The sequence below is a fragment of the Chenopodium quinoa genome, unplaced genomic scaffold (assembly GCF_001683475.1).
Source record: "Chenopodium quinoa cultivar QQ74 unplaced genomic scaffold, ASM168347v1, whole genome shotgun sequence".
Taxonomy (NCBI): Eukaryota; Viridiplantae; Streptophyta; class Magnoliopsida; order Caryophyllales; family Amaranthaceae; genus Chenopodium; species Chenopodium quinoa.
Window position 1 is genome coordinate 3016120 of NW_018744878.1, and position 17081 is coordinate 3033200.

Genomic DNA, 17081 nt, shown 5'->3' on the forward strand with positions numbered 1-17081 from the left:
TTATTTTTGTTAATTTTTCCTATTTGTAACTGTAAGTTTGCAACGAAGTTATTCGCAACCATAGCGTTCACAAATCAATTAAGATGCTTCTAAAGAGATACTTTTTTTTTTTTGAGAAAAAAACGAGATACCTTTTGGCTTTTGATAGATGTTTTTTTTTAATAAAAAACTTTTGTATGCATCCGGTGCACAATAATTTACTGTACATTGAGGGTCACTTTTTATCAAATTTAGGGCCACTTTTACAATTTTTTGGATAACTTTATTATCACTAAAGCATAAATATTTCGTAACTTTTATTTATATCAGGGTCACTCTTTACAAATTTAGGGAAACTTTTTCATTTTAGAGGTAATTTTATAACGGATGTACATCCAATTTATTTAAAAGTTTGTCTTTTATTTTTTAAATTGTGATGAGGATCGAATTCCTTTTTTTTTTTTTTTTTTTTTTTTTTTTTTTTTTTTTAATGAATTGATGGTCTGTTTTTCTTCTTCCCCTTCTCCAATAGTCCAATAGATGTCCTCTTTTTCTCCTTCGTCTTGTCTCATTCTCATGCAATAGTTTATTTACTTACATATTTGACCAATATAAATATAATTTGACCAATTGTATACTACTTCTGTTACATTAACTGAATTGGTGAACTAAGAAGAAAATATTTGCATTGCAGCATTAGTATTATTATGTACTAATGTTATGTGTTATGCAGTTATGTTTATTATAATGCCGTAGCGCGAGAAGTATATCTTATGATAATGTGTACTTACTAAAACAACTAATTGATGATTACGCATCAAATCTATCAATAAACTTATTCAAAAAATAATCAGAGGGCCATTTCACATATAAGCAATTAAATGAGTAATGAGGTTACTTATTAGATAAATGAGGGGTTATCGCAATGGAAAATGGGGTTACTTTTATTACAAAGTAGAGTTATTCTTTTAATAATCAAAATATATAAGAAAGGATGTTTTACTAGAATGAACAAATTTGATTACTTTTTTTAAAAAAAAATTGATGTTACTCTTTTATGAAATAGGGGTTACTCTTATCGGCAAAATTAGGTTCCTTATTCATATGAATAGTTAAGATTAATCATTTTAACGAATAATGATTAAACTAATGAACAAATGTGGCTACACCATGTGCATGGTTAGCCAAACACAATGTCACAAGATTTAAAAAGTATATACATAATCAATTTGTTTGTACTATATATTTTTTTTCCAGTGAAAATAAAATACTAGTATCAATTATGAAATATTTTTTGTTTTATCTTGTACTACATACGTATATAAATATAAATATAAATATAAACATAATGTTGACACTCAAAATTTAAAATCTTAGATCCCATCTCTATAATTACTTATATTTATGTCAATGAACGCGATCCAACTAAACTAAAATTTTAACATTACCAACTACTACTCCATATATATTAAATCAAGATATCATTTGTTTTCATAAACAACAAGTAGAACTACTTATATTAGATTTAATGTTCAAGCTAGCCAAATTAACGTTCCATTAAAAAAAAAAAGGTTCTAAAGTACTTTATGAAAACTTTCGTGTCTCACATTGTTGAACAGTATTTTGATTTATGATTTGTTTTTCTTCTTTCTCTGAGATGAACCAAGCATTCACTTTTGCTCCCCACTAAATATAAGGTTTAAAAGAACAAATAGAAATAAAAATAAAAATAAAATCATAACATACCATCAAGGCATCAACCAACTTAGAAGAACAAACTTGTGTTGACGTGTTGTGGTTCATATTCAACTAGGGCCCATGCCAACAATACACTATCTTTTAATCCACTCCATACATCCAAAGAAATGTCAATGGTGTAAGGCTTATACAAATACTAGACAATATTATAGTTTAATTTTAAAAAATTAAAATATTAGAGAATAACTACAAGATGTCAACGTTACACATTAAAATACTACAACTTCTGTGTTTTAATAAGTGTTATAATTTGACTTTTTTCATTATCAAATAATGATTTTGACTTGATTAATTTACTAATATATAAAAAATAAATGTTATTGTATTATACATGGTTGGATTCGTTATAATGTTTACTTTCATAATATCAATTTTCCTATAGTTTTATTAACATATGATTAAATAAATTAATGATCAAAGTCGTATTTCGCCATAACTGCGTGTTTAGTCAAGCTGCAACACTTATTAAAACACAGAGGGAATAGACAAATACTAGACAATTAAAATATTACCTCTTGACAATGAAGCTACCTTTAACGAGTCTCTATTAGTTACGGAGTACTCCTTTCATGTCATGTATTTATGCAGATAACCAATATAGTATTATAAAAATGGGTTGGGAGGCGCTTTTTCGGTGGCGGGGCTAGGAATGGTAGGGTTAGGGTGAGGATGTGGTGGTGGCATGCCGTTAGTGGTGGGGCTGGGGTGCTAGGTTGGTTTTAGGGGGTTTTGGTTCCTTTTTTTTTTTTCTTTCTATTTTCTAAACTAATAATATAGCGACACGTGGATCAATGGACCTCACTTAACGAAATTTGGACGGAAACTGTTAAGTGGTGATAAAATCATATTTTAGACTTTCGATGTTTGATAAAAAAAAAGTTTTTTTTTTATTATAATGTTAAAAACTATTTTCGTCTTTTTTAAGGCGTTAAAAATCAAAATTTCCAAAAATTTCTAGACATTTAAATTACTAAGGTGACAATTCAATAGTCTAATCACAAAGTACTAGTTAATAAAACCCAAACAAAAAATAAATCTCAAAGAAATATTTAAGGTAAGACATAACCTCCACAAGCACTCTCTACTTTATTAATTTCTTGGTCCACTTAATTAATTGTATGTACAACTATTCTTGGTCTATAAAAGCTCATTCTTAATCATCCTTAGCTTCTTCACCCCATAAAAAACCACCTTTAAAAAAAAAAATTAAAACTTGTTGATTTTCTCACTAAAAATGGGAGATCAAGTTCAAGAGTCAGCCAAATGGGAAGGAGAGACAATAGTAGAGCTAAAACTCACACCACAACAAGTATGGCCACTAATAGCAGATTTTTGCTCCTTAGACAAATGGTTTACTCACCTTGAGAAGTGTTACCTAATAGAAGGTGAGCTAGGTGAGCCAGGCATGGTTAGGTGTTGTGAGTCCTCAACGTTCGGAGGCGAAGGCGAGGCTCGGTTTGTTAAGGAAAGGCTTATATCCATTGATCCATCACACATGTGTTTGTCCTATGACATTGTTGATAACAACATAGGGTTCAAGTCTTATGTCTCAACCATGCGGTTGTTTCCGAGCGACGAAGGCGGTGATGATGGAAGAAGTGGGTGTAAGTTTGTGTGGACGTTTGAAGCTGATCCTGTTGAAGGGTTTACTTTTGAAGCTCTTCGTGACCTTCTTAAGGCTATTGCTCATGGCATGGTCATTAAGATGGAAGAAGCTTATAGTCAATGTGAAGCTAATTAAATTAAAAGATTAAAGATTACTAATCTTATACATAATAATATTATTTCACTTTTGTTTTTGATGCTATGTATGTTAAAAGTTGTCATTTATATTATGCTAGTAATATTATTGGAGGTCTTAATAATTTAATAAGTATTGTAATGAGAATATTCTAAATGAATAAATTAAAGGTTGATAAATTTTATATCGATGTCTCGTTATTCTGTTAACTCATTGAATCTGTCACGTTATTCAGATATGTTGGGTTATAATCCTGAGAGAATGCTAGTTGAGTTCACTTAATTGCCCATTATTTTATGAGCTTTACAGTACATATCATTGTTAGTCACATTATTTTCCAAGTCATCGTGGGCGTGTATCACTGTTAGACAATAGTATATCATGTAATTCATGTTATAACCTAAACTTATTGATCTTTTTTTTTTTTGACTAGTATAATGCTTGATTTCCAAGTCTACTCGTTTTTTAGAATAGTAAAATGCTTGATTTTAGACTACTTTTTTTATTTCATTTTTTTTTGAATAGTAAAATGCTTGATTTCTTGGTCTTGTACCGTTATTCAATTTTGTCGTCCAAACCATGCTTGTATGTGTAGTACAAGTACAATTTTCTCGTTAGAAATGTGGGGTTGCGATCGAAGATGGTGGTTTGGGGGTGGGGCTGGTCGGTTGGGGAAGAGGTGGCCACCAGCGGTTGGTGGGCTTTTTTTTTTTTTTTTTTTTTAAATTGTTTAATTTTTATTTTTTGAACAAATTAACATTCAACATGTGTCAAACAATTTGTTTAACCTTGTCTTTAGGCAATCAGTAATTGGGATTTAAGAAAGAAAATGTAGGTGAAAGTTGAGATTATTGTATAATTATGGAAAGTTATGTTGGGCATTGTAAAATGAAGTTTTCCTTACATTAAAAGATTATCAGGATTATTTTGGAGGAAGTTCCCATTTATTTGTTGATAGTTTCGTTAATAAATTAACAAAAAAAAAACTTAGTCAACATGATATTTGAGCTCACAATTCATAATATAAATGATTTGTTTCTGCCAAATAAACTTGTAATTTCTCATGATTTTGTTAATGTTGGATTGTTGATTGTTAAATTTAGTCACGTGGTTGTAATAGCCCGGTTGCATGTTCATAATTTCTTAAATATTGTTGTTTTCCATATTTTAAACAATTCAAAACTGTCAAACTTATCCCATTATTAATCATAAAACAAGAAATGTAACTTATTTATTGAAAGAAAAGGATAGAAAATAAAGCCCTAAATGACAATTATAAAACTGTACTGTGTTTATATGATATGATATAGTCATATAGGTGATGTGTATATTCTAAATGATTGAGCAATGCATTAGGACTCTAAGAGAAGTCTCCCTAAAGAGTTTTTGAAAGAGGAAAGTGTCACAAACTAATAGTCACAATTAGAAAAGAAGAATAAAACCTAATGAGAGGATAAGGGCTTGGAAAAATAGTCATCAAAATCAATATGCTCATTGACTAGTCTAAGCAAAAAAAAAAAAAAAAAAAAAAAAAAAAAAAAAAAAAAAAAAAAAGCCCAAGTAAAGAAACATGGATAGTGTTGGAATTGAGGCCGATTGTACGTATAAGCTACTAAGCTTAAATGCCTTGTGCTTTAACGAGTCATGTTTGATACAGATAAGGAGAATATATGATGTATCAATCATTCTAAATAGACGTGAGAGTAATATTATTAGTGTCCTCTCCCTTTTACTATTTTGATTCAACTACTATTGGTAAAAGCTAGTGGATTGACGCTTAGCTTGCTCATGCTAAACTCATACAGTCATACTACACTATACGTAGTAAAAATGATGTCCATGTAAGTCATTATGTTGTGCCTCTCGTGCCAATCGAATTATATACTAGCTCAATCCATGACCAATTAATTTTTTATTATTGATGAAATTTAACCGGATGTAGATGTACCATAGCTTTGAATCCACCGAGAGTTTCCTTCTATCGAAGGTAATTAAGAAAACCAATAAATTATGAGCAATTGTTAGTCTTGATGCTACCATCCTCAGAAATTCAAGTGTGTAAATGGACCATAAAAATAAAGTTGTGGAAAAAGGTGAAACAAGGTTCCACATTAAAAAAAAAAATTCCCTACAATTCCACAAATCGTAGATATATCAGTTGACAATTGTCCAAGCACGTAAATTAAATTATTTTGTATGGACCATCGCAATTTTTCAAGCCAACGTGATTTTTTAGGCTGGCATTTTGCGCTAGTACAGAGTGAGACTAAGAAGTACACATGCAAAATTTATATTTCTTGATCATTATTATTATTTTTTTAATATCATAATTTATTTTAACTATACTACACCAATTACGTAGCTAGATCTAAGCATAACTTGCGGATATATATATATATTTTTTTCTTCCTAATTTAGCGATTTTAATGTTAATTGCTAAGTTTAGCGACCAATGGAACAATTTCATGTTAGTTTGAATTTTGTGATTCTCAAATTTGAATTTTGTGATTCTCTAACACCTTTTATATACTTCCTCCGTTACGCATTATGTGCAACAAACCTTGTTGCACGTTTCCTAAGACAAAATTTGTTAATGGTTAATTAACAAAGTGAAAGGGTGTGTGATTAAGATAGGAGAGAGAAGTGGGATAATTAACCAATCAAGGTCACCGGCCACCACTTCCAACGAACTGCCATGGCTTCTCCCCAACACCACCTACCAGCCACCAGCAGCAACATCCACCCACTCTCCGAAACCACCACCACCACCCTATCTCATGACTCCCTCTCACCACCGCAACCAAAAACAAAGATCTGAAACCACCGCAACCAAAAACTAAGATCTGAAACCGACACAATCAAGATCTGAAACCACCTCAACCAAGTTCACCCAGTTCGCAACCACCACAAAACCACCCTTTACACACTCTCTCACCACCGCAAACCCTAATCAATTTCAATTTCGAGGAGGATCGACGACTATATCATGGAATAGGAGGTCGGTGACTCGATCGTCGGTGGTTTCCGAGCGAAGTGAGGAAATAAAGAAGCAATGTTAGGGTTTGGGTGGCTGGGATTGGGGTTTTTCTCGGGATCTCGGCGCGACAGGGGTAGGTTTGGGCGACAGAGGCGACTTGGGTCGGGAATTTCGCGGCGACATGGAGGGGAGGAGCTAGGGGGATTCGGGGTTGTGGCTGGGTGGATTCGGGCCGTTGCTGTGAGAGAAGAGAGAGAAAAGTGGTGGTAGTGGTGGTGGTGGTGGTGGTGGCGGCGGGGCTGGTGAGAGAAAAATTGGTGATAATGGTGGTGGATGTGGTTGTGAGGGAGGAGAGAGATTGGGATGGGTTTAGATAATTGAGTAATTAATTTTGATTAATATGTTAATAACATATAATCTTAATCATTTAATATGTGTTAGTAAAGTTAACTTAGGGTACATTGGTAATTTTATGTAAAAAAAATTACTAAAAGAAGAAAGTTTTAGTTTGTTGCAGATAATGTGTAACATCTGTTTTTGGAAAATGTTGCACATAATACATAACGGAGGAAGTACAACCTTTTAAATAGGAAGTAATGAAGTATACAATAAATACCCTTGTATAGTTGTAGCCTTGTAGGCCCCCTGTACCCGAATGTGTGTAATTTTATTTATTTCTTTATTGTGATTGCTAGCAATTTGGTAATTATAACTTACAAGCGACCACTAATTAATTAATGTTTTACGACTATTTATCAACTAATTTTTATTTAGCATTTTGACTTGTTTGATAGGTAGTGAGGATGAAAAACAAAAGTTTTGCATGCAATGGGTGTACAATGAATTTAATGCATATCCGTTTATTGTTTATGTAAAGTTATCCATATTATCACAAAAATTACCCTTATTACCTAGATACACTTATTATCACAACATTACCCTTAAACTATCAAAAGTTTTTCAGATTACCCATTTACTTTTATTCTCACAAAATTATCTTTAAACTATCAAAAGTTACTTTGAGGGCCTATACTCTTCGACTTAATTTCAGTTCATTTCAGTTTAGCTTCAACCATTTCAGTTCAATTCAATTCAGTTTAGCTCCTAATTTCCTTCTCTTATAAACAATTCATTTCATTTCAGCTCCAATTAGTTCAATTTAGTTTAATTTAGTTCATTTTAGCTCAATTCAGTAAATCAGAACAGACCCTTAGTGTAAAATATATACTCATATTTCTTTCCTTTTTTCCTTCTCGCCACACAGTAGTAAACTACTGTACATTCGATTTATAAAACATTTGTTTGAAGAAAAAACAATGAGAATATATAATTAGTGTGATTTTGTAAGGAAAAACATTGTCATTGTGTTTATGGTAAAGCAACCCATTCCAAATTTGTGTAGCTGTGTTTTTTCTTTATATTATAAATCCATTAACACCCATTAAAAAAACATATATACTCAGACCGTGAGTTAACACTATACCAAAGACATTAACATAAATAATTTACACTCAAAATTCGCTTGCATTATCAACATCAATTAACATTATTACCATCTACCAAATAGGTAGTAAACACGTACTTAAAGATAGATAGATTACATTACTAATAATACTTCAAAATGATAGCACAATAACTTAAAATAATTATTATATCTTTTAATCTTTTGAGTTATGATGTTGTACCGAATTTATACAACGCGTTTGATGGCTTAGAAGATAAGGGCGGTGAGCATGATCCAAAGACATCGAATATAGAAGTATCTAATAACAGAACAAATTCCAAATTACTGTATTCACTTAATAAAATAATACCAAGTAATAACAATTTGACAAAATGCTGCAAAAAGCTTATTCTGTCTTTTGTGAATTAGAATAAACGAAGGAAACAAACGACTTCAAATTCAAAATGAACTAGGTTATAACGACAAAAGCACTAAATGTTCACAAAAAAATCATTATTAAAAAGAATCTGTCTTCTGCCGAAAGAAATATAGAGTATAAACATAGATGCTTAACTACAGTCCTCAGGTTTTTTTCTTGTGAGATTCTTAAAATATGCCTTCTTTTTGTAAAGATAAAGATGGTCATATACTACCTCCATTAATTGTTATTTGCAACTTTGGAATATTTTATCTCTCACAAATAATACCCCAAAATTGTAGATAACTATTAACAGAGGTAGTATTAAGATTATTAACTACTCGATATATATTATACAATAATCGTGTATTTAGTTCAAATTACATTGTCATATGACCACTAATGATAAAGTATCTTAAATAGTAAGGCCTGTTCTGTTCAGCTTAATTTCAATTAAATTCAGTTTTTAATTTTTTTCTCTTATAAACAAATTCATTTTAGCTCTCAACCCTAATTAGTTGAGTTCAGTTGTTTTCAGTAAGTCAAAACATACCTTAAAAGGTGATTTGTAATATTGTCAGATATGACATATTATGTGTTGGTGAGACTGGTTGCATAATAGGGTAGAAATGATGATGAGCTGGTAATATCACTAATGTGGTGCACATAAAATAAAGAAAAGACAGAAGTTAACTGCATTTTATAAGAGAGAAACGAAAGAGGATCAACTGATGCAAGATTTGGACGGTGCTATTGCAGTTTAGTCAATGCGATGCCTATTTATTCTATTACCTGATTTAGGGGTCATTGTGTTAAATTAAACAACATTATTCTTACACGCAAGTAGCAAACTAGTTTACATTTATTTAGTTTGGAAATAAACTATTTCAGAACTTAGATAATATGTGTAGTAAATGGCATTCATTTTATTCAGACGATGTTTCAATAACAATACAGCTAGCTACCAAAAAAATTATATATATTTATATAAATACCCAATATTTCGAGTTTTTAACAAAAAGATATGTATTAAGATTAATCAGCCTCTCTACATTGCGAGTAAGACTGTTTACACCTAGACCTGTACAAAGTACAAACGTTCCGCTTTCATCGAAATCCAGGTAGACTACAGGACACCCCAAAACAACTAAAACGACAGTTTCATATCATATACATATACAGATCACAGCAAACGTTTTGAAGGCAAATTTGCCAGAAAACAGTTTGCAACTGTAATCGGACACACCAATCTACCAAAAAGGCCTGACTATATGCTATACAATTTACAGACTCCACACTTATTTTCAAAACAAATACTACCTCTGTCCAAACATACTTGCCACATGCTGTTATGAGTTCAGATTACGATATCAGCGTCACAATTTATGCAGGACAGAAGTACTATAAACACTTCACAGTGATTACTGATTAGCAATCACCAATCTTTTTTTTTTTTTTTTTGAATGTTGAGTAACACCTAATCAATCAACTAATTTTCCAAAGTCCTGAACCACGTCTAGCCTCTTTTCCATCCAGTTGATAATGTCCCATGCAATTTCTTCTCGCTCAGGTTCGAAGAGGAGGTCGTGCAAGAAGCCATCATAAAGCTTTATATCTTTGAAGTTGGAGACTGCTTGATCGTAGAGATCCTGAGAAGCCAGTGGATCAGTCACCCTATCTGCAGTTCCATGAAGAACAAAGAATGGTACAGTGACAGATTTGAAGTTGCGTGTCAGATAAGCAGTGATACGCAAAATCTCATGCCCAGTTCGGACCCTTATGGGACCAGTATAAACCAGCGGATCAGAGTATTTTGCAAGAAGTTGAGCTGGGTCCCTGGAAACTGGAATGCCTCTTTTATTGGCACCTTTGAACTGGAATCTTGGAGCAACCAAGGAAAACACAGGGGCTACAACCTGCATAGACAGCAGCACGAGCATAAGCATAAGCATCCGTATATTCTTCCTGACATTTTCTTTTTAAAATTTTTCCTTATTCTTTTTGGGTATATATATGTGTCAGTGTGTGTCTGTGAGAGGGGAGCATGAGCCAAGTAAGGTTTGTCAGATCAAAGGGCCACCATCATACCCAAAAATCCAATCCTATGGCCAGACTAGAGGCAAAGTAACCAACCAGGGTAAGCAGATAGTTATAGCAACTTGGTCATTAACTAACAAAATACTCCCAATAATCATTTACTTGCTAGTAAATTAGACAAAACATTTAGATTGATTCATTAACAGGGTATTGATATTTATGGTTACCCCATGTCATATTTACATATGTGTTATCTCCCTTGGCCTTGCATAGTAATCTTGCATGCCAAGGCATGCAAGATGGAGTTAAAAAGGCATACAGTGGGAGTACAGAAACAATTAAGCATCTCAGATGGCTGCCTTATGGGAAGAATTTTCCAGCCCTTAATAAGTTATATGTTATGCTAAGACAATTTTAACAAGGGCAGTGTATGATATGCCATAAAATTGGTAAATATGCTCCCACAAAGACTTTCAAGCTATAGTGTACAAATATACCTTGACCACAGGATGTGCTGGCTTCACACGCAAAGCAGGTGAGGTCAATATAACTCCTTCAACCATTCTTTCAATGTGAGGATATGAAGCTGCCTGTACAACAGCAGAATATATGCACTATTAAGAAAAATTCAGCCAATTTCTAATTCCGAAGAGTGTAAAAAAAACCTCCAAACTATCAACTACTCAGTAGGAGTGAGATGGCTAACCTTTAAAACCACCGCACCTCCAGTAGAGTGACCAAACAGGAAGCAAGGTACCCCAGGATGCTCAAGTTTAACATTCTCCAAGAAAGCGGCCTATTCATACAAGAAATGAACTTTAGGCATAGAATTAACTAAGAGGGGGGTCTTCTATTTACAAGAAAATTTTCATACATTACAAGCATATATGCTCGAAATCCTAAAATCACAAGATAATAATGAAATATAAAAAGTTCCAACTCACCGTATCAGCAACAACATTATCAAGGGAGGGAACAAACCCATGCAACCCATCACTACCACCATGGCCTACAAGAGAGAAAAACAATGAGATTACTACATTAATCATCCTGAAAGGGAAATCCGCTGATACTCAAACACGAAATAAGTAGTGTCCTAATTACAAATTGTTGCATATGCAGATATGTTTTATAAGCGATTGCATTTTGAAATATATACCAAAACCAGAATGCAGCATACATAATAATACCTACCTACCTAGCTTTTACAAGATGCAACACACCAACTATCACATGTGATGGTATTAATATCAGACCTTTAAGACTAACATATTGCATCAGAAAATATAATTAATTAAACTGTAGCTCAAGCATATCCTATGTAAAAATTCTCTTGGTATCCCCTACTTTAGCCTCCATGCAAGACATGCTTAGAAAGCAATAATCTGACAAATGAGCTTAGAGCTGTCACAGCATAAGACAATGAGGACCACTACAGTAATAACTCAATATTTGACACTTTTGGTGTGAAAGTAATGTTTAACTAAAGTAAACACTAAAAATACCTATCCAATCCATAGCATACACCCCAAAGTTGCGAGAGGTTAATTGCCTTGCAAAGTGAGCATATCTTCCACTGCAAATATACCAAAAAAAAAGTAAATCAGGTTATTTTGAGAGACACGAAAAGCTGCTCAGATCACCATTGCAGGCAACAAATAAATATTGAGAAGGTTCTCAGTAATTACCCGTGTTCATTAAGTCCGTGAATGATTATGATAATGCCCCTGAAATCATTTAAAAACTAGTAAATATAATATAGAAAAACTAAGGTGCAATTTGTCTGAAAATTCCAGAAAGCATGTAGTTTTCCGCCAGATACCACATATATTCGAAACCAGGGGGCGGGGGAGTGAGTAAAAACAGTTACATGACACAACAAATCTGAAGACTGCTACTGAAATCGAACCTTTATTACTATTGCATGAACTTGTCATTATCTAACCTACCAAAAACAACCAGTTTCAGAGGGTATCATTATTACCCTTCACTTGCTGCTAATGCAACATGTACATTCAACACTTGAAAAGAATAAGGGATTATGTTTGAATTAGTTTTGGATGAAATGTTTAACCCTTTGATAAGTGTTAAGATGGGGCTAGATTTGCTAAGATGTCTGCTATACAACAGGGTGTACCATGCACACTGTGCACCCCAAAATCATTTTTTAGCTCATGTGGTCGTACAAAAGACCCATGTATAAAATAGAAATTGCTCAAATTTGCTAGCTTGAGAAACCAACACAGGGGGGAAAAATAGTAAGATAAAACTCCAAAAAGGTTTTTTTTTATCATTAAAATATTACAAATCACTTTTCATTCCTACTTCAACATGCAACCAAGACATCATAAACTACCTGAACACGTCCATCTTAAGGAGTAAGGAATAGTCAGAAAAAAGAAAAGCACTAAATAACACCTCTTGTTTCTTACAAGAATACACAGAAGAAATTCTACGAAGAATGATACGCAGCAAGATAACACCTTATATCTGTCACTCTAAACCAGTTGATCAGAGCCTTAGAAAGGCAAACAGCTATAGAATTCACACTTAAGTTCAATAATACTCGATATAAAATATAGATGTTCAAAAATGAAATTTCAAGGCAGTCAAGGTGCACGTATCCTCCTAAAATGCCTCTTCAATGATTAGTGAATTGTAGTACATAGTTTTGACAGAAGAAAAGGTGCTATGAAAAGGAAAAGTTTTCAGTCATATAATCACTTTCATTATCTGTACCATAAATGAAGAGAAATATTGTTTTGGAATAGAGACATACAATAGCAACAACTTTAAAAGAAAAACACTTTGAGTAAACTAAAAGGGCCAGAGCTGTCTCCTTATGAGGACAAGTTACTGGATGGCTGGATGCAGTTCTGGGATATAGAAGATCCAATTTCAATAATGTATGTCTTCAAAACTGACTATGTCCTTGCACTATTGTGTTCCAACATTAATATATTGTATCTTTCCTATCCAGCAACATATACAAGTTAACTATACAACCAGCAGCTACAGTGTGGTGTTTACTTTTATCAAGGACCTCAAAATTTATGTAACGATACTAAAATATGGAATAATTGTATAGAAAACAGCAAAATATTTAATATCTTTTCTATTCTTCACTCTATCATCTTCTTCCCTTAATTCAATTTATTTTTCCCTGCCTTAGCTGTCTAACCTTCAACAGTGGACAAAGGCATATGATTAAGCCACAGCACTATCTAATTCCCAATTACATATGAACGTTAAAGAGAGACTGTGAGACTGTGATGAAATAAGAAATTGCCCATTAATAAAGACACCATTGGGCCATCACTCAATCAGAAGATGAGATAAAGAGATGTCCCTCAAATACCGACAGTCCTATCTGGTCTTTTACCTTAACTCTCCTCCACACCGCTTCACATTAATCTCCAAGAAACAGTAGATGGTTACTGATAGAACCCTGAAACTCTTCTATAGGGACCTAAATTTCTTTGATGTTGATGATGACTGTGAGAGATGTCTACTTGATAAATTTTGACTAAGACACCTCTTAAGTACACAAGCATTTAGCTTTCTTACTCATATCTTTTTACAGCTAAAGTCAACATTCATCCAATGATCTAAAAGAGGTCCATAAACCTAAAGCCCTCAATGAACACCCCCCCCCCCCAAACACACGCACACACAAACACTTTGGTCCTTGTTCAGTAGTTAGACATCTAGCAGAGTTGAATAAATAAGTCAGCTACTAGGGGCACTGAGTTCTACAAGCTAATTATCCCTTAGTCCATCAATGTTTTCCCTAGAAGAATTTTTTCACATTTATAAGAGCTAGGAAAAGTTGCGCATGTGGGATTGTCTTTTATCTTTTTGTGAGATGTTAAGTGGGGAAAATGTAACTAAATACAAAGTCGTTCAGAGGGGAAACTGAAAGTGACAAACCAAATAGGAAAATCAGGCAATTTTTAAGAAACAGAGAGAGTATTTGTTAGGTAAGCTACATAGGGAAGACATAGTCAACAAGTGAGGTGGTCATGTCCTACAGCAGGAAAATTTCAATTTAAAAAGCCATATGTTTCAAGTTGATCAAGTGCTGGTTTGGAATGTTAGGTGGATAATTATAGCTATAGGAAAATTGTCTTCAAATAGGTTGACTCAGCTATTATGTAGATAAGGAAAGACTTGTACAGGATGCAAATTCATTCTTGCTTCCTCGAAGAACAATCAGTCAAACCGCTTATGATTTTACTCCCAGCAAGAGCTTTTAACACACATTTGACATTTCCCATGCCAATCTCAGTTTCTCACCATTCCTCACTCAATTAATTTGAATGGTCAACGATTAATAGCTATTTCGACATAGACCAACAAGTGAGACAAGCATAATTTGCACTGAAAGCTCAGCACACAGGCCAATATACAAACAGAGAACCAGAAATGGCCAACGGACGTTAAAAATTTGAGAAAGAGAGAGAGAGAAGGGGGAGGGGGGAGCAAGACTTAGATTGTTCAATTTTACAAAAAAAAAAAAAAAAAAAAAAAAAAACCAAAAAAAAAAAACTTAGAAAAATCAATAACTTGCACTATCAACATCAAATTGCCAGACTAGTACATACTGTAATAACATAATTGCCTCAAATTTGACAAAACAAGATATGAATATGCAAAGCGATCCCTTATAAGTAGTATACTAATCATCAAACACACAATCACTCAAAATGATACTCCGTATAATTTACACAACCAACCTCATCACCAAGCAATAAATTGTCCAATCAGCCCAAAATTCAAATTTCAAACCCAAAATTTTCCAAATCAATGATAAATTTGATGACATTTAAGACTTCCAACTTGAGCTAAACCAGCAATCCCTCATTTCATCCAACCCTTAAGCTGCTTCTCGTTTCCTTATTCTAAAATTCTGGTCACTAAAGAATCGAATCCTCAACCTCTCAACTCCAGCATATCTTGAATATTAGCTCATTCGTCACCAGGAAAACGAATATAATTACCAAAACAGAGATCTTTACAGAGGAAGCAAAATATGATCACTCCTTAACAATCAAACTCAGCCTCGAAACTGATTAATGTTCATAAATCCATCAAAATTGCACAGAAAATCTCTTATCTCAAACATAAACTCAGCTAATCCACAAGCCAAACCCCAAAATTAATTCAATTAAAACCCAAAAATTAATCACAAAATACTCCGGTAACTTCCAAACATAGTATAAATTAAACCCTCCAAAAATAATAATTAAAAAATCAAGAATGACAGACAATTAAACCTAGAATTACCCAGAAATCCAATTTCAATTAAACAATTAACAACATGCAAATAAATAATTATACATTTCCAAGAAATTGCATCCCCAATTAACAGAAATCAAATCAAATATATAATTTAAATTAAAAACGTACTTGGGATTATCGGAAACCGGGAACCAAGACCGGCAAAAAAGGGCATTTCGTCGAACACCAAAGAAAAGCGAAGTACTCCAACGACAATCCTCAACACTTTCTCTCTCCTCTTTTCCATCAATCTTAACCGGCATCATCTCCAACGCTTCAGCAAGCGCACGACGACGCCGTGTATCTTCTTCCTCTTCCAACAATCTCCTCCGCCGGAACTTCGCCGCCGGCCGCGGCTCCGACTCCGACTCCGACTCCGAAAACCGTTGAGAACGCGGCAGAAGAAGGAGGAGGAAACAAAGGAAGGAAGAGTAGAAAAGAATGATGAATTTTTTGAGGAAATTGTAGGATGGAAAGAGGAGAAGCGCCATTGATTTAGCTCGGTGAAAGAGAGGAATAATTCTGCCGCTTGCGCCGGAGGTAAGCTCCTCCACGTTCTTCGCCGCCATTGACGGTGATTCCGGCGGAGGAGAGAGAAAATGCGGCGAAGTTCCGGCGAGTTGAGGCGGTGGAGAGATGATGGTGGAGAGTTTGTTAGAGAGAGAAAGAGGAGGAAGAAATGTTTTTGAAGAAATTAAGGGAAATTTTATAGAGGGATTTTTTATATTTTTTATTTTTATTTTAAAATGGAAGGAAATAAATTGGAAATTTGGAATTGTAGTTTTGTTCATTTATTTATTAGAAGGGAGAAAAATCAAAATTGGAGATTGGTTGGTTGGAAAATGGAGACAGAATGAGGAGAGAGAGAATAGGAGGTGGGCGTTTAATGTTCCAACCTTTTTACCGCGTGATTGTTGAGAATTTTTTTTTTTTTTTTTTTTTTTTTTTTTTTTTTTTTTTTTTTAAGGGGAATAAAATGATTTTATTTTTTAATTATTTTTTTTATATATAAATTTATGACCAAGTCAAGCATTTAAAAAACAATATTTATAATTTTTTTTTTACAAATCTCAAATTTGTTAGAGGGAATTAGAGGAGAAATGTCATAAACATCTGATTTGATCTGAAAAAATCCAATTCAGTTTTTGATTAGTATGACCAAAATAATTTTACAAGACTTAACTTTCAAATAAACTTAATCCAACTTGATGGGACTCAAATACCTAAATTAAAACCTCTTACACATTCTATTGCTAAAGTTGGATTACAAAGGTACAAAAATGTATGATGAATATACAATCTATGCCTCTATGGTAATCAAGAGTATTTTATCATACATTTATTTATGTAATAAAAAATAGAGTAAGAATGAGCAATTTTGTACTAATATAAGTTTAATTGTTATTAATAGTACTCCGTAGCATATAAGGTAATTGCCGGCTATAAA

At 33.2% G+C, this 17081-nt stretch overlaps 2 protein-coding genes across 2 annotated transcripts; one reads left to right on the forward strand and one right to left on the reverse strand.

The window, feature by feature from the left end:
- The first annotated feature begins 2971 nt into the window (after window positions 1-2971).
- LOC110705840 (lachrymatory-factor synthase-like) lies at window positions 2972-3478 on the forward strand. Its single transcript, XM_021883772.1, has one exon. The coding sequence runs from the start codon at window positions 2972-2974 to the stop codon at window positions 3476-3478; it is 507 nt and encodes a 168-aa protein (XP_021739464.1).
- A 5801-nt stretch (window positions 3479-9279) lies between these two features.
- LOC110705545 (monoacylglycerol lipase-like) lies at window positions 9280-16484 on the reverse strand. Its single transcript, XM_021883435.1, has 7 exons — window positions 15764-16484; window positions 12043-12081; window positions 11860-11930; window positions 11299-11363; window positions 11061-11150; window positions 10852-10944; window positions 9280-10233 (listed from the first exon to the last, which is right to left on the reverse strand). The coding sequence occupies exons 1-7, from the start codon at window positions 16423-16425 to the stop codon at window positions 9799-9801; spliced, it is 1455 nt and encodes a 484-aa protein (XP_021739127.1). The 5' UTR covers window positions 16426-16484; the 3' UTR covers window positions 9280-9798.
- Between the last annotated feature and the right edge of the window lie 597 nt (window positions 16485-17081).

What these genes read in the sequence shown, in the direction of transcription:
- LOC110705840 (XM_021883772.1), top strand. Translation starts at nt 2,972, where the DNA reads ATGGGAGATCAAGTTCAAGAGTCAGCCAAATGGGAAGGAGAGACAATA.
- LOC110705545 (XM_021883435.1), bottom strand. Translation starts at nt 16,425, where the DNA reads ATGAACAAAACTACAATTCCAAATTTCCAATTTATTTCCTTCCATTTT. An exon ending in CACGGACTTAATGAACACGG is followed by an intron (nt 11,931 to 12,042) that starts GTAATTACTGAG and finishes GTATATTTGCAG; the next exon opens with TGGAAGATATGCTCACTTTG. An exon ending in GTATGCTATGGATTGGATAG is followed by an intron (nt 11,364 to 11,859) that starts GTATTTTTAGTG and finishes TCTCTCTTGTAG; the next exon opens with GCCATGGTGGTAGTGATGGG.